Here is a 22,986-nt window from a genome sequence, read left to right as displayed (position 1 = left end):
AGACTTAAAAATCCTTGGACAGGCGGACTCGATCTACTGTATTTTCCTTCCCCTTCTATACTTCCTGTACTTACCTTCACAGGTACAACCTTGACGTATGAGCCCCACCATGAGGGAAGTGCACCGGTTGCACTTAGTGGGTGTGGTGAAGGTCTTCACCACAAACTGATGTGCTTTGGACTGCGGAGAATAAATGAATAAACAAGAATGCGTCAGAGAAATAATCAGTGCTAATTAACATAACTGTGGCAGATCTGTCCAACAATGAAGTGCCATCCTACAGAAAAAAACCCCTCTAACCTTAGGTGAGGAGCGCCCAATGCTGCCGTACCCTCCTGAGCGCATGGTGGGGGTCTGGACTGTACGGGGAGGATGGTCTATCAACTGTATGACAGAACACACAAACATCAAGCAGTGAGACACATCACTGGATCCTGGTTGTGGTTTTGAATGAGGGACATAAAACTTGGAGAAAAAGCCTGAAACAAGACATTCTGTGACGAAGGTCAGAGGTAACAATGGAAGTGACAAAGCTCAAGCTGGCAATAAATTGATAGAATTTAGATTTGAATCTACTGCTGAGCCTCAATGTTCTCCTTCTTTTGGTTATACTGCCCACATTTCTCCATAACTGAGTTACTTGAAATTCACAATGGCTGACCTATTTGACAGGATCAGTATTGTGAGTAACAGCTGAATCTTCACTGAACATCGTCAGTTGCATTGGTATGGGGAATATTCACAGATGCCATGTTAAGAGAGAGGCTCTCTAACTGGTGACACATGATGGGAAATACTATCAAACCACCAGACTCTGACACTGTACTTCATGAGGGTACAAAGCCTTGCTGGCAGGAGACCAGCCTCTATACGAGAACGCATTTCTTTCCCAGACTGAGGGGTTGTCTGACCTCTATGGGCTCCATATCACTAGCCATGGAGGGTGAACGCGAGCGGGACTTGAGGTGGGACTTAGGGTCATCTTCCCGGGATGGAGTGTTGGAGGGGGTGAAGTTATCCATAGAGTCCACCTGAGGAGAGAGAGACAGGATGGAGGAACGGGGACAAGTGAGAAAAGAAGAACAAAAACAACGAGATGCAAGTAGAGGAGAAGAGGATGAGGAGGGGGGGAAGGAAAGAGGATGAGATATGGGGAGGAATAAGGTAGCAGATGGACAGAGGAAGATGAGAGGAGAAAGGGAAGGAGAGGGAGAGAGTTAGTTAACTAAACAAACCAGAGGACGATATACAGCATCCATGCTTAGAGAAAAGGGCGGGTGCCATAATATACAAATGGAAAACAGGATAAACAGATGCTGTGGTAACGTCCATTGGACTTTCAGAGCTATAGAAGAGAGCTGACCACAACTTTACTGCAACCCACATATAACACATGGGAACACATCACAGCCCAGTGACCATGCTAATTTGAGACATCACAAGCGTACACCATACACCATGCATGGCCATTCACAAAGCTGCACTGAAGAGTAAAAAAAAAACAAACAAACAGGAAACAAAAAACACAGCCACAACACGTAGCAACACCCCATGTAAATAAACCATGAGAACTCCAACACATTAATGCCTTTGACAACACAACGCTTTTCAGAACTCCTGCCATGCAATCTGACAGCCACACGCAGGAAGGGCACACACAGATGAAACATCGACGTGACGAGGACAACACATTTAGAGAGGCTCAATGAGATCACAGAGCGCAGTGGTGGTGCTTACACGTCTGCCTTTGCTAGCTGGGCCAACGGATGGCGAGCGCTTCAGTGGCAGGAGAGGCAGAGAGTGGCAGAGACACAGAGATGAGTGAGTATCAGAAAGGCTGTCTAACAGAGCTGAAAACACACATTTGAACAGACTGAGGGAGAAACATGAAATGGTAATATGAGCGAGTATAACATGAGACCAGCAGTTCCCAACCTGTCCTTGTGTGATGTAGGGTTACCCCACATCAAACATCAGCTGAGCCCAGGTATGTATGTTCTTATATATGGATTAGAAACTGGATGTGACTTAACACTCCTAATGACATAAACGTTTTAGCTAATAGCTGTTTATCCTTTACTTTTAGCTAATTATGTCAACTTCTCTGCCTACTTAACTAACTTGTTTTCACACACTCTCAACTGCAACACCTGTTACACCAGATTCAGGCTGATGAGCAGCTTACTTGTTATTGTGAATTTACTGAAGGTGGCACTAAACTGTAATCCTATTTGGCTGTTTATCTCCATACTTCGAGTCACAGTTTTAACTGCGTACATTCCACCAGTACCCCTGGTTGGGAATCACTGCATTAGACTACTGTATGTCCATGAGGGTTGAATTGAGGACAGAGGATAAAGAGGTTGTTTGCAAATGGGAAAAAATCCACATGGTGATGAAGGGAGCAGCTGGGAAAGTCAGTATGGAGCACAGTGATGACTCAAGTTCTCTTTCTGGCAAAAAAAATACCCAAAATCAAAACAAACAAACAAAACAGCTTAACGAGAGATGGAGTATATGAAGGACTGATAAAAAAATGTACGGAGTACTTTGCTGTTCTGTTCAACTCGAGTTCTAGTGCTGGAAAGCCAAGCTAGAGCTATTTAAATAACCCACTAGCCTACAAGGACTAGCAAGCAACTGAATAAAAGGGCAGAACACTGCAAAAAATATCAGTCTTAACAAGTACAGGACATGCTCTAGAGGGAAACAATTTATCTTCTTCCATTTATTTTTCCATTTCTTCCAAGAAAAAAATTAAATTTAGACCTTTTCAACTGACAGGACTGCCTTTTTTTGCAGTGGTTCTGCTCTTCTTCACAGTTCCGCTGATGCACAGGCACAAACTCACAGGTGCAATGTACACAGATCTACACTGTCTCTCTCAGCTAGGGAAATGCTCAGAGTCCTACAGCATACAGCTACTGTTACATACACACATGGACCCCCGTCTGACCAGGCCCAACTTACGTCTTCCCAAAACTCAATTAAGGAAGATGAGGATGAGGAATAAGAGTCCTGATGTACCAGAGAATGAAGCAAGGAAACAACCAAAAAGATAAAATGAAAATAAAAATTCATGTGAACAAAAAAAAAGAATGACAAAAAGCACAGATATAAGTCAGTGAACTGCAGATTTAAGAGATTAACGAGGTCCAGGTTGATCATGATCATAGATTGTAAATCTTACATATGGTTGATCATATCAGCTATATTCAAATGCGCCCATGTAAGGCTTTTTTATTCTTGAATACTCACATCAAACTGGTCAAGCGCTGAGGTGGGGGCGTTGAGAAAAGCCAAGAAGGAATTCTGGGAATCCTGGTGCTTGACACCTACAGACACAGCACAAATAACACAACCTTGGTTAAGTATGAGATATTAAAACATGAAAGGGTGACTTAAACAAAGTGAGTCACAGGACTGTTTAAGAAGTGGCGGCTGTTTCATTTGACCTCAGAAACAATACATTTTCATGTACACAGCACATGGCTTTATTTCTCAAATATGGCCGCTGACGCAATACCTTCTAATTTGTTTCCCTGGCTGTAATTATCCCTCTTTCATGGTGATAATCTCTCACAAGACGTTTCAGTGTGCAACGTCAGCACGCATGTACAGAGAGAAAACATTTAAATAACTGTTTCACCCCACATTCTTTCCAAAGAATGTATATTTGTATTTGAAGTTTTCTAAGACGGCTGTGTTTGGGAAATTAACAAATGGCAAAGGTAAAAATGTCTACCTCTTCGTAGCCGCAGCTCCTCTGCCTCTTTCTTCAGCCTGTCGATCTCAGCCAGGAGGTCCTGGTTTTTACTTTCCACATCCTGCAGTTTACTGGTGGATCAGAGACATTGATGCATGAAATGTTATCCAGAGGTTTATTCAGAATTAGTTAAATTAGTTAATAAAGTAACTTCTTTAACTGCTGTTGTAAAGGGCCCGTACCACTCTGTGGCGATGCTGTTGGCCTTGACCTTGTTCAGTTCATCCTGGATGCTCTGCTTGGCTCTGATCTCAGCGTCCAGGGCCGACTGCAGCTCCAAACGGGCCGACATGTCCAGCTTGGCGAAGCGTCGCATCTTCCACGGCATGTCCTGAAACAGAGAGGGAAAAAAGTTAGTAAATGAAAAACAGTGACAGACGGAGTTCACAGAAAGCATGTTAGTGCTGATCCACAACTATTACTAAGCCAGAATAACTTTAATGTAAGCGAATGAAAACAAGACTTTCATAACATTCGTTAATCATCTTAGAAAAATAAAACTTATGCAGGACAGTTTGATTCATTTCATAGCTCACAGTCACTTGTGCTTGCATAACAACAACACAGAGGAATGTTATTTGACTCTAGGGTGGTTGGTAACAGTGTTTGTCTGTGTGTGTATGTCACCGTGGCTCTCGGTCCCAGGCTGGTGTTTCTCAGTCCCTCCAGCTCTTCTGTCATCTTAGTGGCCAGAGCCTGCAGGTAACCCCGAGCATCCTTCTCATCGCTCACCCTGCAGAAACACACACAAATACACATTTCTGCATTACTGTACATGCAAAAACATTCCACAGCCTACATTCGCGCATACCCATGAATACTAAAGGAGAGTTATGAAAAAACACTTTTTAAAACAGAATTATTTTAAATAATAATAAAAAAAAGTAATGATTAGAGGACTACTTAAAATATTTCACCCACTGAGTGATCCTATTTTCCAATTTATCCACTGCAGTAGCACAGTATCTCCACCAGAGGGCAACACAGATCATTAAATTCCTCTAAAAATGCATTCCAGACTGAACATTTGTATGTGCATGTTTGGAATGTGAGTGTGTGCACTGGTGTATGTGTGTTTCAGTGTCTGGGTGCATGTATCGTGTGCATGTGTGTGGTATGTGTGCAATGTGAGGACTGCGAGGCTTGTCCAACAGAGGGAAGCCGAGCAGCTGGCGAGGTGTCAGCTGCGATGGGAAGTGATCTGAGCCGAAGGGAGGGTCAAGTAGCTCGCAGATCTTCAGCGGCATGTGAGAAATGCTGCAGTTATACTGCGTGGAGGAACCCAATACACTCCTAGACAACATGGGAGTGTGTGTGTGTGCGTCTGCTCTGAGACTGAATATAGCTGTCTCTCGGTTTGTGCTAAAGAATCAGTGGGAAAGTATACGCCTCAGCAGGTATTGAGGACATTTGAGAAAGCTATGCATGTGTGTGTGTATGTGTGTGTTTGTGTGTCTCACCATTGGATGATTTCTGTGATCTGGGCCTCCCAGTGAGCCACACTCTCCTTCTTGTCTGCTAGCTCCCTCATCTCGTCCTCCAGCTGCCTGTTGGAGCTGCTCACCTTCTCGAACATGCTGCTCAGCTGAGGAGAAGAGCACACGCACACACAAGCAGAGGAGACGGATCATATTAAACATCATCAAGTCGTCAAGTTGTCATTAGGTAGTAAGACACCTGGTATATGGATTCATGTCATGTCATGCATACACTGACATGACATGACATTAGAAAAACGCAGCTCTGTAATGAGTCTAACAGTTGCTGTGGAGCTACAAGTGAAGGTGCTCAGCCTTGAACGTGACGACTGGCTCAATGTGTAGAATGAATCACTGTACTGTTGGACATTATGATGGATTTTATGATTCCGCTCAAATACACTGCTGCTAAGGAACTGTGTGGGTTCACATACACACACCTATACCGAGACAGAGGGGGGTGATTAATGTCAAAAAGTTTTCCTTTAACATGAGGGCTGTGGGTAAAGGCATAACCGTGGTGACATCATTACAAGTCTCAAGCTGCCCCATTGTTTGCTTAAATACCTCACATTGTGGGCACATTTTTGGTGTCTTGCAACTGACAAGACTGTGATGTAATGTGCAAGCTAAGACAGTAATTTAATATTGTTTTGCAATTGCTTTTCCAATCCTGGAGGCGGCTGCCAACCAATGTTTGGGGTATCTGCGAGGGCAGTCGAGGTCATAAAGTAATGTCAGAGTTGTGGAAAAGGCTTCGAGGCACTGAAATAGAAGTAAACAAGGGATGAAATTCAGCATGTTTTTGTAACTAAATGCTTTTCTCCGTAATGGGCTGTAGTGATGAAATCAGCCCATATATGACATAACAGTTTAGGTTTAACAGCACTCTGGGACGCAGACACCACACCTCACCAGAAAGAAATTGTACAATATGGCTTTAAAATCAAATATGGCTTAAGGAGGGTTTGATTTGTATCTGCTGACACTTTCACAATGGAAACAGCTCTTGCACAATGAACCAAGTGTCTCTTGACTTTTTGGAAGTATTCACTGACATATTAAATTCAAAAGCAAGTCAAGCTAGCGAGTATTTTCTATTACAGTTTAGTAAATGCCATTCAGTCTTTACAAATGAAGAAATACTTCTCTTTTCAGGTCCCCAGATTTGCAAACTGATACAGCTAAATTTGTTATGTTTTCATCTGCTTCTTTTCAACAGCAGGATGTAAAGCTCCATGCTGTGAAATTCTTCTTTTTTTTTGCTACTGGGTGACATTTTTCTGAATGAAAAATGCCTGCAAGTGGAGCGGAACATGTAGCCTCATTCGGGGACGTCAGTTCAGCTACTGATCACAGCATGTGAACACCTACCTCCTCATGAAAAGGTGGCATTTATTGAGATAAAAAGAGCGATTTTTGGCAGGTTTGTGAAATTAAGAGGGTTTGGTGAACCTGAATTGAAAGTAGAAATAAGCCTTACAGAAAAAAGTCAGAGAATTTAAGTTAAGAATAGGGAAAATCTTTCAAGAAGCTCAAATTTCATTTTCATTTCATTTCTAAGCATGCAGCAAAACACCAATGGACTAGTTTCACATGGCTGAGCCACTGCATTAATACTCCACACTCATCACCAGTTTGACCTTGACGGCAGTGAATATGAAACTTTGCTGAAAACAAACACAAAAAGACATACAGTTGCAGATGGAGCGGTTTGACTTTGCTATTAAGCGAATGGTGCTGAAAGTCGGCGCCTCCTTTGAAAGATGAGACAAGTCGAACAATAATATTTTCACACACTCCAAACGTGTTCTAGAGCCATTTTGTGCAAAGATCAGCATTCAGACAGATCTAATCCGTCCTGGGTGCTTCCGTTTCTAAAAACATGACTTTTCAGTATGTGAAATAACACAAAAATACATTAAATAACTCCAGTAATGTGCAGTCATTCCAGCGGCACCCACATCTATATTCTCTCCAGTTCATCAAGACATTTTTATCAGTCTCAGACTTTAAAACCAACACTCAGACGTTTTATCCCATACGTCAAAATGCCTTCTACTTCTAAGACATTGTTTAAATTGGAGACTTTTTGAACTTCCAAGAGCTATTTCCAAAGTCAACAGAGCATAATCCAGAGATCAACTCCAATTGGCTGTGTAGGAGGCTACAAGGTGTTTTTATGGGGGATATTGAACAGTGATTTCTTTGGCGTAGCTGGGAGAGAGGGGGTGGAGGGAGGAATGTGATGACAGAGATTGGGCCGGCTGAGTGGGGTTACCTGGGGTTAGGCTTTTTTTTTTTTTTTTTTTGCTTGTATGTATTTGTGTGTTTTAGAGAGAGAAACAGACCACTAAAAAGCAGGACAGAAAAACGTTGATTTTGTTATATTTTGTGTATTTCTGAAGGAATGTTTTACCTTGTCCAGTTCACTGGACAGCTTCTTATTTTCTTCAGTGAGCAGGACTCTCTCCCTCTCATACTTCTCCTTGTAGTCGGCCTCAAACTCCTCACGCTCACTTTGGCTAGAGGGAACACACACACACACACACACACACACATTGTTAAACCTGTGACATTGTATAAACTTCCCTGACCATAATTCACAGCTGCAAATCCAATCTCGACTCTTTGTCATCGTGACATGGATCCTAACTCAATCTTTGAAAACCAGGCCTGAACGCAGAGATTTGGCTTTAGAGGAACGGTTTTCTACCTTCCAGCCTCCTGAACTGAAGCGCTGGTCTCTGATCAGTCTCTTAAAGGTACTGTAATTTAATGCAGTGATAAAAGGAGTACAAGCAGATTGAAAATACAATCAAACGTTGGCCGATGTCACGGCCAAACTCCCTCAGAATGCCTCATCTATCCTCCCACCTTTGTTCCTGTGTGGGCCTTAGATTCCACATATTTCCTCCAAACCTGAATCAAAGGCTTGGTACTAAGACCAGGTACACATTATTCAGCCAAAACACATTAATGCAGTTAGAATCTGATATAGTGGTGTGTTTAAAAATGAATTAGAAAGCAGTGAGAATAACATGTGAGTAACACCAGGCAGGAAGGTTAGGCTACAGGGTACAATAACAAAGCTCCAAAGCTTTCGACTCAAAAACAAGATTTATTACAATTCGATTAAACCGGTGGTTCTCAAAGTGGGATCAGGTGCCTCTGAGTACCTACCCGGGGATCTGTACAAGAAAAATAAATTACTTCTTTCCTTTCTTGGTATTTAATATCCGAGTTGGCACATTGAGAGAATTTTTTTGTTTTGTTTTTTACTAATTTAACCATTTTCACGCTCTCTTTGCCATTCAAAACTACAGTGGGGTGTAAGAAAGTCCAGTTTTGCCATTTTATCTTACAATAAGTGAACATAAGTGAGTACAATATCAATTTGCCATCTCTCCAGCACTGTTGCTGCCTCATTGGATATTTGCTTTCAACTTCAGATTTTATGGCTCATGAATGAGACTAACTGAGGGAAACATCAACAGCTCTCATTCAAGCCTGAAGAGAGAACGATTTGCAATGGTAATAAGATCACTTAAATAGATAAGTAAAGGAGTGCTATGAAATGGTCGATATCAGCTTTGGAAAGAGGGATGAAATACTTGAGAACCCCTTGACAGAGGCTACCTGTATACGGGTTTATCTCTGGGTGGGTTAGGGGCAACAGAACTATCACATTCTAATAAAGTTACAACAGAACAATAGATTAACTATTCAAAAGAAACAGCGCTTCACTGTTACTACACACTTCTAGCAGACGGAGACTATTTTTAATTCAACTCTAATTACCTCACACAATCATCACTGGAAAAGACAAAGAAGAAAACAAAAATAATATCATGACTGCCAGGATATTGGACATTCACAGTGCAGCAACAATCCAGAGTTAAATGGTGTAAACCACCTCTCGCGGCGAGTCTTGTCCAGCTTGTCTTTGAGCATCAGGATCTCCTTCTGCAGGGTGAGGTGTTGGCTCTCAGCGTCCCGCAGCTCCTTGCGCAGGGCCTTCAGCTCGGTGCTATGCTGCGCCTCCCTGCGCGCCAACTCCTCCTCATACAGGACCGTCTTCTTCTCCAGGTCTCCCCGCAGGCGTCCCATCTCCTGGGTCTGGTCTGCTGAGGCCGGGACGGCAGAGGAGCCGGCCTGCTTCACCTGGGTGGTGGGAACATTGAGAAAAGGGGGGCTGGTGAGTTTCAGCAGCAGAGATGAGGAGTGTGAAGGGGACCAGCAAGCCTCTTTTTATCTGGTCTGATCTGGAAATCTTGAACTCATAAAGATGTCCAGAGACTCTGTAGATGTTCAGCTGTGTGTGTCTTTGCACACATACCTTAAGCCCTTCCAGCTCCTCCTCCAGCTGTCGGCTATACTGCTCGTTACGCTCTCTCAGCTTCCTCTCTTTCTGAGCCTCTGCTGCTTGCTCCTCCGCCTGCGCCTCCATCTGATGATGAATGCATGCATTAAGTCCAGTGAATGGATGTGGAAGTGTAGCTCACACACCGTTTTCCCCCTCATCCATTTCAACCCATCTTTTTTTATACATTTAATGAAAACATTCAAAACATGCAGAAGGCAAACATTCAGACCACACATACAACTACACCAGTACACAAGAGACAAATATTTTGTGGCCTCCTTCCAGTGTACTGAGCTGCGTATCAAGCTATGGAAATTATTATGTACTACATTACTCTAAATTGATGGAAATCATCCCAAATAATGCCTGCAATGTTCTTGCATGAATGCGGGAACATATTATACACTGAAACGAAGCCACTGCAACATTGTTTCTAATCTAAAAGAAAATATTCATGGAAATCTATCAACACTTCTACAAAGGTGATGGAGAGGTAGGAACTGGGCACCAACCGGTGGATGGGCAGACATAAAAGGGTGTGCTGGCAACCACAGGGAGACTACTCTACCTCCTTCTTGGCCCTCTCTGCCTTTCGCACCTCAAGGCGGAGAGCCTCAACCTTCTGAGTCTGGCTCTCAATCTCCTCCTCCTTGTCGCGCAACTGGCGAGCCAAGCGCTGCTTCGCCGACCTGGGTGGAAGGTGTGATAAACTGTCAATATCAATATACTTACAAACGAGCTAAACAAGCAACAACAGCATTAAAAATGCTCAATAGGAAGCTGCGATTGTGAGGACACTAGCAAGAGTAGGTGTCTGTCTCCAGGCAGTGGTCCTACCTGAGGTCCGTGAGTCTCTCGTTGAGCTCAGAAAACTCCTGCATGGCCAGTTTTCTCTGGCTGTGGGCTTCCTTCAGCTCCTTTGACTGAGACTTCAGCTTCTCACTGGCCTCCATAATATCCTGGACACAAAGCACAGAGTGAGATTCGCACAGTGACTTCAAGGAAAATTCATCTCAACTGAAGAACCTTGTGAAGAACCTCTACCTTGTGCAGGTCATCCCTCTCCTGTGTAATGCTCTTCATCTGTTTCTCCAGAATCTTGATGTGTTTGGATGAGTCCTCCAGGTCCCTGCGGGCCAACGACACATCCTCCAGCTGCTTCTCAAGTTGGCCTGAGTCTATCAGACACGCACAGACACAAAGGTTTAGTTAAACACTGAAGTGATCCGAGGTTCCTGAGTTCTGTTCAGAGTTCTCCTGATCATGAGATTCAAATGTGGCTGGTGAGTCAGTAGAAGTAGCAGGTGAATCTCAGAAACTATTAACCTCTCTGGTTGAAGTATTAATGAGCTGAACTAAATATGAGCAAAAACAAATCCTGACCAGCGATCTGCTTCTTGAGGACGTCGATCTCGCTCTTCAGACTCCTGATCTCCACCTCCCTGTTGGCGCTGACAGGGCCCTCACCTGTCGGGTGCTGCAGGGCCTGCACCGTCTGAGTCGCCTCTGCAACAGGTCACATAAGAGGCATCAGTTATGTGCTTTGTTTGATCAGACTTAGATATGAGGAGAGAGTATGCTCTGAGAGTTGAATCTCAATATGCTCAATGTATTTAGATGTTAAAAAACACCTGGACGACCTGTGGTTATATGTATGCCATTAACAAATATACAATGTCTGCATCAGTGTTTCCCTTCACTCTCAGGATCAAACTGCTACATGTTTGTGTGCATGTATGTGATTTCCCACACGCGCACGCACACACAAACCCAAGCGGACTCTTTTGTCAGCCTTACCTTGCAGTTTGCGGCTCAGCTCTAGTTTCTCCTGCTCGAGGCGGCGGATCCTCCTCTCATAGGCCTCGGTGGCCAGGCTGTCCTCCAGGCTGCGCTGGACGTCCAGGTCCAACTGGTCCTGACCTGACTTACCCAGCTGCACTGCCAGCTGTCGCAGGCAACCCCGGTCAGATAGGGTACTAAAGGGAAGGACGGGAAAAAGGTTAGGCAGTGAAGAGGAAGGAGTAGGAGGCATGAGAACAGTACCAGAATCAGTGAGAAAGAGTGAGGAAAGTTGATGTAAGAGGTAGTTGATGATAAGAGAGGTGAAAAAATGGGCACAATGGTGTCAAACAGTAAAAGAAAATTCAGTATGAAAATGAGTGGTGAGGGGAGAGAACAAGGCCAGGATGACAGCAACACAGCAGGGGAGGGGGAATGGCAGAGAGAGCTGGATGACAGAGGTACAGATGAAATATGAGAGGTTGTTGAGTCATGGAAGAAGGGAATGAGGGAGGGAGGAAGGGAGGAGAAGGAATGACAGCAGCAAAAAGATGGGGAGTGCGAGACAGGGGGAGAGATTGGGGTGTAGAGAGAATGAGGGAAACAGCAAAGAAAGGAAGTGGAAAAGGCCATTATCACTGAGCCTTGAAGAGATAAGAAAGTAAGTGGTGGGGTTGTTGCTTTCTCACGGGTAGCCGTCAGCGTGAAGATCTACAGCAAGTCATGAACATCACCTTATTAGGGAGGGGAGCTAATTTAATACTCCTGCGCTTCTTTAGATGGAGTGATATGAATGTTATGCATGGAGAGGGCTATGTCGACCAGTTACACATGAAGCCGAATGACAAGGTGCAGCACTGTTGCCATCTCCCTTTATTTAAAATAACTTTCATTTTGCCAACTGGCAAAACTGCCTTTACTGCATGTCATCCACTTCCACTCACCTCCCCACAAACAACCCACGAATCACGATCAGAAAGATAAGTGTGATGGAAGGCTTTTCCAAAAACTCAAAATGATCAAAGCCTAAAGTTAGAGCGTGGCTAAAAATAATCTTTTATATAATTTAGAATCTATTTATATGTCTGTTTCTCATGGGAGCACTTACCATTTACTTGTGTATGTGAAACCCACAAAGGGCAGGTGGTGGCCAGAGAAGGCAGTGTGTGAGGGAGGGGGCATGGTCTCCTGAAAAATGAGTCAAAGACGTAACGATGATGAGATTTTCACTTCTAATGCACACAACTGTAAAAAATATAAATGCATTTCTAGGCATGCAACAATGTGAGAGTGCCATTTTTGTCCAAGTCTGCTGTCCCCCTGCACAGCCCCCTTACCGAGTTCTTTAGGCAGTCATCGTCCACATCAAAGTTGGAGGTATCTGTGGGACTGCTGACCTCTGGGATGTATGGGGCTTCACATGTCAGAATATTTTCCCAATCAATGCCTGAACACAGGAGAGGTCGCACTTAGAACAAGAGATAACTACTGATTCTTTATTGATAAGCACAAATGTGAAAAACCAGTGATGGATACTGTATAAGATCTATTCAGGGATCGAGCTAGCAAACCATGCTGATAAATACAGTAAAAAGAACAGTCACGCCTTAGAGGACATCGTGATGTCTGTGAAGTTGGACTGTACCAGTGAAGAAGGGGTGGTGCTTGAAGTCCTCGATGCCGTTCTGGCCCAGTCGGTGCTCTCGACTGCAAATGAGCCGCCGAATCAGATCCTTTGCGTCCTCTGACACATCTGTTACCTGCTGTGGGAACTGGAAGCGCTCCTGTGTGAACATGTGAGATTTGAGATGGTTCAAAAACACAGATTTAATTCCAAAATAGAACACAATGGCTCAATCAACTGTGCCTCTAATGTTTGTCACAGCATGCTTCTTTCTATATACTCCAGTTAGAAGACACAGCAGTGCCACACACACACATATCAAAATCAGACTCTATGAGCTCACCTTGTGGTTCATGATCTTCCCATAGGTTTCCACCAGGGACTCTGCATAGAAAGGGGTCTCGCCGTACAGCATTTCATACATGCAGACGCCCAGGGACCACCAGTCGCACTCAGGTCCATACTTGCCTTTCCCATCCTCCATAGCCTGGAGGATTTCTGGGGAGATGTAGTCTGGAGTCCCCACCGCCACAGAGGACTGGACCTAGCAGGGGCGCAAAACAAAAGTCAAGAACTGATCTGAACAATCCCAAAAATGTCACTCGCATGTGAGACAAAACCTCAAATACAAAGAAGCACAGAACTTAAGTATTCAAGTTCAGCCTGCATGCTAATGAAAGTAATGATGGTGATGAGTTACAGGCTGAAGTCTTGGAAAACAGCACTGCAACAGCAAACAAGCAGACAAAGAACGCACTGAACTTTCAGACCCCCACTGCAGGATGTCTACGCAGTTTTTTTACAGCTCTGTTTCAACTTATTTCAAAGCGATTTTTGAGAACGCGCATTTGCTTCGGAATCCTGAATTTAAATGAAGGCGGTAAATTAGAACATTCATAATGCAAAAATGGGAATTTTCAGAAATGGCTGTCATGGTTCCGTGCCAAAAGTTCCACAGTGGAAGAGAAAAAGCAGATGTTGGAACTTCAGATCCATCGCATGTTGGCATCATCTCTCTTTATTATTCAGGAAGTTGAAACACCAGTGAAACACACTCTGATCATGATTCAAAACTTAAATCTAGATGATTTAGTCTACAACCATGTTCCAACGAGCTCTACATTTATTTCTTCAACTGGTCACATAACCTCATCACCATATTAACATTGGAGGAACAAACTCTGCCTTTCTTTGATCATTTATTTCATCCTGCCATTTTTCTTTTATATAACACCTGGGGGATTTTTTTTTTTTTTTTTTGCCAGGAGAATTGTCCGAATCATCAAGTGTAGGCAGGGCCAAGCCGCTGAACCACACGCTCCTCCTGGGAGACCCCTGGGGGTTGACAAGAAGGTCAGTAAAGCTCTGGTATGTTTGCTTTGGACTGGAGGAGGCATCAGCAGCAGTGTGGTAGAAACTTACTGTCCCGTCCTCCATGAGTTTGAGGCAGGAGCCGAAGTCAGCCAGGCGGATGTGGCCGTTCATATCCAACAGAATGTTGTCGGGCTTGATGTCCCTGAAAGAAGACGGAGAGTGGAATGAAGATGCTGAAGAAAACGCCACATTTTCCCAAACAAAACAACATCTATAGTCAAAACCCCCCCCCACACACAAGCCTCAACTCATATTACAGTGCAATCATTAATCATCATCATCAAATTAAATTCCATAACCTGAGGAAACGTCAGTGTCTTAACTTGCTTATGAATCTAGTGTGGAATAGTTCAAATATATTTGTGATTCAATTAAGTGTAATTTCCCCCTGCACATTTATCAGCAGCGTGACAACTCCAAACTGGTCAAAAGACTAAACACTGGAAATAATTGGACTTGTGATGTGGGAGTTGACTGTGCAGAAAATGTGTGTGTGCGCGCACACGCAATATGCAACGCACAAACATACTCCCACTCCTAAAAAAGATCTTGTGTCCTAAACAGACACACTCCCCTGTTCTCTTTTCCAACAATATTTGTGTTTGTGGACAGAGACAGGCTGGGCGGGGGGGTTACTGACAACACATTCTTTCACAGATGCGCACGCGGTGGCCACTGTAGAGTTCCTTCCCGACCTGCATCTGTTCTGCATTACTACTGCTGATGATATGTTTATAATATAGATACTGAGACCGTGGCTTCCTTCCAGTTGCTGGGATCCATTGCCACACAGGGTTTTCTGTCTAGCAGCTACACCGGCTGGACCGTCTCAATATTCATCAGCCTCTTTCACTATTTAACCAGCAAACTAGGTTTTTAGAGTTAATATTCCCTCTGCAACATTTGGTGCAGGAAGCTCTGTGAGGGCTTCCAGTGTGTTTAACTGTTGGACTCTGACAGGTGGTTTGTGTCGAGCTGTGGGTGCTATCGTCTTGCAGGGGGAGTCTAAGTGTGCCAGTGCAGATCCCTGCATCTACAGCCAGGCATGGTCTAGTCCAGCCTCTATTCCAGGAACAATAACTGATTTGCTTCTGTTCCGTCTGTGGCCTTCTGGTGTCAGAGCTAATATTGTGAATTATGTGTATATTTGGTTGAAATTCACATTATGAGAATTGGAAAAACATACTAAATAGCGCTAATGATCACTGGACTGGTATGAAATGGAGACATCACTGTATCCCACCATGACAGCTAAATATAGCCTCTGTCCTTGTCTGACCATTCCACCGATTTCCCTTGAGGGCAGACCTTGTTGAGCCCCGTGTCTGAGACCCTCTGAACCACAACAAGGCTCAACTTGGTAGGAGGGCACAGAAAAAGTGTTTAGGGTGCACACAGTACATGCAGAAACACACAAATGACACTGGTTACAGAGGATGATGTTAAACAGTTGATGTCACAGGTTACAGAACTGAGCTGGTGCTGCTTCTGGGCATTGGTGTGAAGAATGAGCCGGACATCCAACACAAGAACACACACACGTACTCCATACCCATTAACTCACACACAAACACACTAACAGCATACTAATACTATCAACAGAAGAACCAATACTAACTGTGTCACAAGAGAGTCGATAAGAGGAGAGGACACTATTCCATTGAGGAGCAGCGCCTCAGCCTGTCAGCCCGGTCTGTCAGAGGTTTAAGACAGTGGAATATAATTCCAAATCACATCACACATCTAACACTTCTAGATCTTTCAGTAACCAGTTAAAACAATGGATGGCTAATACATACACATGTAAGCACTGAACTGTTGCTGCTGCTGTCTATATGTTACAACAGATTTTTCTGTTTTTAACAACTGTACGTCCTGTTTCGTTTTTGCTAAGATGTATTTTATTTTATAAGATAAAACACAGCAAGAAGAAAAAAACTGAAGCACAACCTAATGACAATGGCTCTAACCATTACAGTGTGTGCATTTCAGATCTGGCTTCAAACAGACTGAGGCAGACAGAGCTGTATCTAATAAAAGTTACACTGAGGTCTTAAATAAATTCCAGTGCCTTCTGACAGACAACAGCCAATCTGTTAACTGGGCCTGGCAAAACAATCAATTTTTGCCAGATGAGAAAAAACTTCAGGAAGTAGAAGTTAATCAGTTAAAGCTTGTGAAATTCCCACATTCCACTTCAAATTTACCTTTAATTCTTCTTAACTGCTCAATAAATACATGCGACCGCTGGCCAAGCCTGAGAGATTTGCTTTCTTTTAAGAGTGAGCAGACATGAATTGGCTTTTAAGACGCTTTGATGTGTCTGTCTTCAGCTCGAGATTTCTTCAAAGCCAAATGTGGAGCCCCTGTCATTTTCCAGTGGTGTTAATAGGCACATCTCGTGGGGCTGGAGCAGGGGGGGGCGAGTTATCTCTCTGCTTCACATACACCACTAAATGAATGAGCTATAAAACCATAGATTAAATGTGCGCACATATGTGACTTGTATATACATAAAAGCCGGGCTGCAAAACGTATATAGAAATTGACACTTACTTTTACCGCATTTGCATCACAGGTCACTTAGAAGTCTTTTTACAGATTTGGAGTGCTCTCAGATGAGTTCCAAACTGAACATCACAAGTGGATACTATAGCATTTTCGATGGAAACCACAAACTGTACCCAAGTGTAAACATTCACATAACCAAACTGGAGTAACATGAACTTGGAGGGCACAAACGCACATAAACAACTGAGGTGATGCATACTCAAGGTCACACTATAAAAGAGAGCTTCAAACTTGGAAACAGAAGATTCAAAATTTCTCAGCTAAAATTTGAATGGTTCTTTATGTTGAACTTTACTTGAAACTTTCACTTTAACAACTCAAAACCAAGACATCATGGAAGGCTTAAGCAGAAAGAGACAACTTGGGGTATAATAACTGAAAAAAATATGGGGCTTTTGGCTTGCAGGTGTGTTATGTTATAGACAGAACCTGTGGAACATTTTAACCTTTAGAAGAGCCATCAATTCTGTTTCATTAAAATGGGAATGACAGTAACTTACAAGACCACTAGAAGCACTATGCAGCGACGTGTCCCTGTTTTGTTGTTCTATCATATGACAAATATACATGTACAGGAGCATGCTGGTGACGCAATACACACTCCTGCCAACAGTTTCACACTATTCCTCTGACCTGCAGGTGATGGTAATGTGCCAAGAAACACAGCGAAGGAGACAAAGCAAGGATGCAGATTTTTCAAGAAATCTGCTTTCCAAATGTTTCATGAGGAAGAAAATGCTTTCAATACATTTGTTAGGCCTCAAGGATACACACAATACATTATGGTGAGACATACTGACTGTAAATGGAATTGTTTACAAGGAAACTCCACGTGTATGCATGTTACACTAAAACAAAACTACAGCATTTCATGTTTTATTATTTGAAAGATACCTTTACCTTTCACAGCAGCAGACAAACATAGTGTCACATTTTCCACTTGGTGGATACATTTTTTTTTTTTACTTACATAAATTTCTAACCACCTCACACAAGCCTGTGATCACTAATGTGACTCAGGACACAACCTCTGTACACACAACCTGGATCACCTTGACGAGAAGTACAGACCTTACAAATCATGAATGACACCCGTGACAGTTGGACTGGACTGTGAGCATGTCGATCTGTGGGCACGCACACACGCACACACAAACAAACAGGTGCTTCGATTGCTGGAAGGCCTTAATCTGCTCCAGAGACTTCTGGTCTGCCAAAAAGCAGACAGCGGGAGTTGACCTGCCATGTGTATGTAATGTAAATGTGTGTGGCAGACAAATAGCACAGTGGGGGTAAGGGAGGGGGTACTGGTGCTGTTACTGATAAACCATTTAGTACCCAGCGAAGACCATGTCTGCCCACTCCCCTTCTCTTCTTTTCTGCTTCTCTCTCAGCAGCAACATGTCTCTATACCACCTTCTTCCTCACCAAAATCTCTCTGACCTCTCTTTCTCAAACACCAAACATTACTTCTTGTTTGCTGCACTTCATATCGTCTTTAAGAATATGTGTCATTCTGTCTGCAGTGACAAGCCTCATGACAGTCAGGGCAGCCACAAAAAAGCCTCTAGCTCTCTCCGCTGGAGGCTAACAGCACAATAGCTGACTCACATTTAGCCCTCCACACAGGGATAAATCTAGAGAGGTGGTGGTGCTAAGATGCTAGGCTAGGCTAGGCTAGCTAGCATAGCTAATTGGGCTACTGTGTCACAGGGCTCCTGCGGTTTTAAGGAGCAGTGCAGAGACAAGAATAGAGGGAGATAATCTCTTCTAAGACCACAAGCATCCATCTGTGATGGCCATCTGGACACCACCTATCACACACACACACCCACAACACACCACACACCACACACACACACACACACACACACACACACACACACACACACACACACACACACACACACACACACACACACACACACACACACACACACAATGTGGCCTGCAGCAACACTGGACAATGGCATGTCCACATGGCTCTAGCCAAGCGTTTGTTAACTAATGGTTCAAAGAACTGCTTCCAGTATGACTTCTGGTATCACTTGATAATGACACACACAGACTCTCACCTCCTCCTTCCTTATCCCAGGCTCAATATTAATAATATTTTCAACTAAGTGTCCATTTCAATCAAATTGGACAATATCTCTAACATCCAAGATGTCAGATATACAGAGTTCACAATTTGAATGAAAATCTTTGATAAATGATGGTTAAGCGTGTGTGTGTGTGTGTGTGTGTGTGTGTGCGTGTGTGTATGTGTGTAAAAGAGAGAGAGGAAGTCAGTTCTCTCTTAGATCACTGGGCTGTGAAGAGACACATGGCCCTGATCAATAATAAAACACACAAAGGCTGCAGTCAATAGGAAAACACACACTGTAGCACACACATGCACACAAATACACAGAACTCTACAGTAGTGAGACCCCACTCAGAACCTTCAACTGTCAGACCCTCACATCTTATTTCATGCAAGTGTGTGCTGCAATCCGTCTTCCTCTTTCCATGGTCACAACAAATGTCCCCCTCTCTCTATGCATCCATACATTGCTGTCCCGCTGTACCAACCCCCACCTCGACACTCACTCTATCACAATCCCCCTATCTCAAACAGTCTCTCTCTCTCTCTCTCTCTCTCTCTCTCTCTCTCTCTCTCTCTCTCTCTCTCTCTCTCTCTCTCTCTCTCTCTCTCTCTCTCTCTCTCTCTCTCTCTCTCTCTCTCTCTCTCTCTCTCTCTCTCTCTCTCTCTCTCACACACACACACACACACACACACACACACACACACACACACACACACACACACACACACACACACACACACACACACTCACTCACTCACTCACTCACTCACTCACTCACTCACTCACTCACTCACTCACTCACTCACTCACACTCGTGGCAGACAGATGTGGTGCTCGGCAGCACAAAGCCATGCTGAGCTGGCCTATTGAAACGTTTGTCAGGCCCTCTGGGGGGCCACGCAGATCACTGACCACTGAATAAATGAACACATACAGACTCCGTCTCCCTTTGGGTCTGACTCCAACGCACGCTGCCTCCCGTGGGACTTGGCCAAGGGGGACAGAAGGTTGACCTGAAGGCTCTTTCCTCTTCATTTCTTTCATCTGGGCTCTTTTCAACTTCATCAGTGTCAACAGAAGTGCAAATTTTTATTTCTAATGGGCCAGCATTGGAGCAAGGTCAACATAAGATCCAGCACATATTAGGCGAGCAAAGATGCCATAATTTAGACCACAGGCTAATAAGGTTAGCTGTCCGCATATTATAACATAGGGCTGGGCAATGTGAAGGCATACTTTATACCAGGAGACTATCCAAAAACGGTGAACAGTTTCTACAGTTACTGATTCTACTGAGGGCGACATCCCTTTAATATACTTGGTATGAGGACATTGGGGCTGATGATGATGCACATCAATAAGCAGTAGAGACAACAGAGGGCTACTGTACATAGGCAAACACACAACATGAAAAAGTAAACTAAACACAAAGCCAAAGGAGGCAGGTGCTCAAAACATCCCAGCATTAAAATCCTTTTAACAGGAGATACTTGGTGTGCAGATCTATTTGTTTCAACTCTACAGTAAACTAAACAGCGATTCCAGACCTACACAACAGCAAAAGGTAAAAGATGAGGCAGTAATATAAACATACTGAGGCACCATGTCTTGTGTATTTTGTCTGGGATGATGCTTGAATACCTCTGAGGTCTTTAGAAAGGGGAGCTGGAACAATCAGAACAAATGATGACTCTCACTTTCTGGGGATCCACTCAACATTTGCTCATGATCATTTTTTCCTGACCCATAAACTGATCTTAATATATGATATGATATGATATGATATGATCTTACAGAGTGCGGCCGTTACATCAACAGAGTGTTGCATTATGGGTTGTTTGTAGCCTTAATGTTGCTAGGATACAGAGTTTCTTCTTGCCTGTTTACAGTGAGTCTGTCAGCACTAAAAGTGTTTAGTTAGCCCAGTTTAACATGCAGGAGCTTCTCATCTTCAAAAAGTCTTTGTCCAAAAACAAGCGGTGGAGGGTCGTCTTATACATCCACGCTAATATTTTCAAGGATTGTGCCAATAAGACATTGGCACCACAGGCCACTTACAAATGTGATTCCCACGAGGTAAAGAGAGAAAGCCACTGCACTGTAGTCACAGGCTGCACATTTATGTTCCCACACAGTGGCCGCCTGGTTGCCTGTGTGCCATTGGTCTAACTGAAAGTGAGCCGTGAATAGAGGGTGGTTGGTTTTCTGTCTAATGGGCATTAGAGCTTCTAAATTACAGGGTTAATGCATTGTGCTCCAACTTAGTCACACGAATAGGAAACACGCAAGACTCACATACACCCTATCACTGAGACGAACACATACACATACACACACATACACATCAGATGGGCCCAGCCAGTAGGACACACCCTTCTCAGGGGACCTGCATGGACGTCTCCACCCTCTACAAAGCAAGCATGCAGCTCTCACACAAGAGTGTGTGCGAGTGAGAAAGAGAGCAAAGGAGGAGTTGGGGGTTGGTACATGAGGAGGAGGTAACAGCACCACACCCCCACCCACACACCTCCCGTACCCCATCATTACTGTCCCAAAGCGTCCACGGGGGGACTTAAAGAGAAACAGTGCTGTCCCCTCCTCCCTGTCCCTTTTCTCTTCCATCCACCTCTCCATCTCCACTGCCACCACCAACCCCCACCCACGGCCCCCAGATAACACCATGCAATTAGTGGCTCCCCGCTCTCTTCTCATTCACTCCCTTTCTTTAGTTATGCATTTATATCTACATCTCTCTATAGCTCTGCCGTCGCCGCTCAGTACGTCTCTTTCCGTCTGACTTTCCACTTGGCATATTAGCGATCAGAGGAACTACAGACACACCCAAAACGTTCTCCCACCCAGCAGCCTAGCTTTATTGTCCCCTTTCTCTGACCCTCCCTTGCTCTCTATCCATCTCTCATCCTTCCCTCAGTCTGTCCAGCCTCCCCTTGTTCCCTGAACAAAATTGCCGTGATGAGCGAAAGCAGCGCTGTAATTGTGTTAGCATGCCAATGTGACCACTTCCTGTCTGGCAGAGCCCGGCTTCCTGCTCCCATGGGCATCTTCTTTTGGCTGAAAAATTCTTTTGGTATGTATTTTACAGACGAAAATGGATTCGAGAGACACATGGTGCGAACAGTCTGATTTTGGCACATATAATCCTTAAAACCAGGTCCCCTTCAAAAAAGCTCAGATAGTTAAAATGTTACTTTGACACTGATTAAAAAACTTATTATTTCATACTATTAATACATCAGTCATGAGTACTTTCACTTTGGCTTCTTTGAACCTTCAATGCCAGATTTTTTAGGACATCTGGGTGCAGCTGAAACAAGTCATGAACACGACAGTATTATCACTTTAAGTTGATAGAGTGAACAGTTGCTTATTTACACTTTCAGCAACAGTGTTTGTGTCCACTTGATCAATTTTAGTCCAGTACAGTCTGGTTTCCACCAACAACTGAATCCTTGTTCTTCAGCTGCTAAATGCTCCTCTAAATTCCCCAGCTAGTCTCTGACAGTGTCCATCTGCTGTTTGGTGCTGAGTGGGTAGCCTACAGTGCGTTTTTAGATCTTCATCACTGAAAACTGCTGAAAATAACGCCATGAGTGCAGTGAGAGTGACCCAAGGCAGTAACATTTTGGGCTGATTAGCTAAACAATGAGCTGAAACTCAATTAACAAGCTCAGTAAAGCTGAGGGGAGCTGAAGATTTCGGTGATAATTCTGTGTTGGTTCATTACTATGAGTGACCGCTTTCATATTGTTGTGCACTTTAAGCTAAGCTGGATTTTGAAGGTAGTACTTTGACTTGTAATGACGGACTGGTGCTTTAAATAAAGTAAAGGATATGAGCACTGAAATCCTGCCTCTCACACACTCACACACAAACCTGACCTCAAATGGAACATTCAACAGTGAAACAATAACACACAC

At 43.8% G+C, this 22,986-nt stretch overlaps 1 protein-coding gene across 12 annotated transcripts in view; it reads right to left on the bottom strand.

Annotated features, from left to right (window-relative positions):
* The window catches only part of cdc42bpab (CDC42 binding protein kinase alpha (DMPK-like) b), a 70,981-nt gene that overhangs the window by 10,629 nt on the left and 37,366 nt on the right, over positions 1-22,986 (bottom strand). For 4 of the 12 annotated variants that reach the window (XM_070987775.1, XM_070987768.1, XM_070987773.1 and 1 more), the window contains exons 6-29: positions 14,436-14,529; positions 13,357-13,557; positions 13,035-13,173; positions 12,727-12,836; positions 12,498-12,577; positions 11,408-11,586; positions 10,994-11,116; positions 10,655-10,788; positions 10,448-10,569; positions 10,179-10,299; positions 9,584-9,694; positions 9,161-9,408; positions 9,046-9,060; positions 7,664-7,769; positions 5,227-5,351; positions 4,394-4,499; positions 3,949-4,097; positions 3,746-3,837; positions 3,259-3,335; positions 2,971-3,018; positions 1,738-1,776; positions 912-1,031; positions 301-384; positions 75-180 (exon numbers count right to left, since the gene is read on the bottom strand). In XM_070987775.1, coding sequence (XP_070843876.1) covers positions 75-180; positions 301-384; positions 912-1,031; positions 1,738-1,776; positions 2,971-3,018; positions 3,259-3,335; positions 3,746-3,837; positions 3,949-4,097; positions 4,394-4,499; positions 5,227-5,351; positions 7,664-7,769; positions 9,046-9,060; positions 9,161-9,408; positions 9,584-9,694; positions 10,179-10,299; positions 10,448-10,569; positions 10,655-10,788; positions 10,994-11,116; positions 11,408-11,586; positions 12,498-12,577; positions 12,727-12,836; positions 13,035-13,173; positions 13,357-13,557; positions 14,436-14,529 — 2,729 coding nt within the window. The remainder of the gene's footprint in view (positions 1-74; positions 181-300; positions 385-911; positions 1,032-1,737; positions 1,777-2,970; positions 3,019-3,258; positions 3,336-3,745; positions 3,838-3,948; positions 4,098-4,393; positions 4,500-5,226; positions 5,352-7,663; positions 7,770-9,045; positions 9,061-9,160; positions 9,409-9,583; positions 9,695-10,178; positions 10,300-10,447; positions 10,570-10,654; positions 10,789-10,993; positions 11,117-11,407; positions 11,587-12,497; positions 12,578-12,726; positions 12,837-13,034; positions 13,174-13,356; positions 13,558-14,435; positions 14,530-22,986) is intronic. The other 8 variants (XM_070987771.1, XM_070987776.1, XM_070987769.1 and 5 more) reach the window with 5 other exon arrangements.

This window comes from Chaetodon trifascialis, chromosome 19, assembly GCF_039877785.1.
Source record: "Chaetodon trifascialis isolate fChaTrf1 chromosome 19, fChaTrf1.hap1, whole genome shotgun sequence".
Classification (NCBI taxonomy): Eukaryota; Metazoa; Chordata; class Actinopteri; order Chaetodontiformes; family Chaetodontidae; genus Chaetodon; species Chaetodon trifascialis.
The sequence above is the reverse complement of the archived record's forward strand: the minus strand, read 5'-3'. Positions and strand labels throughout refer to the sequence as shown.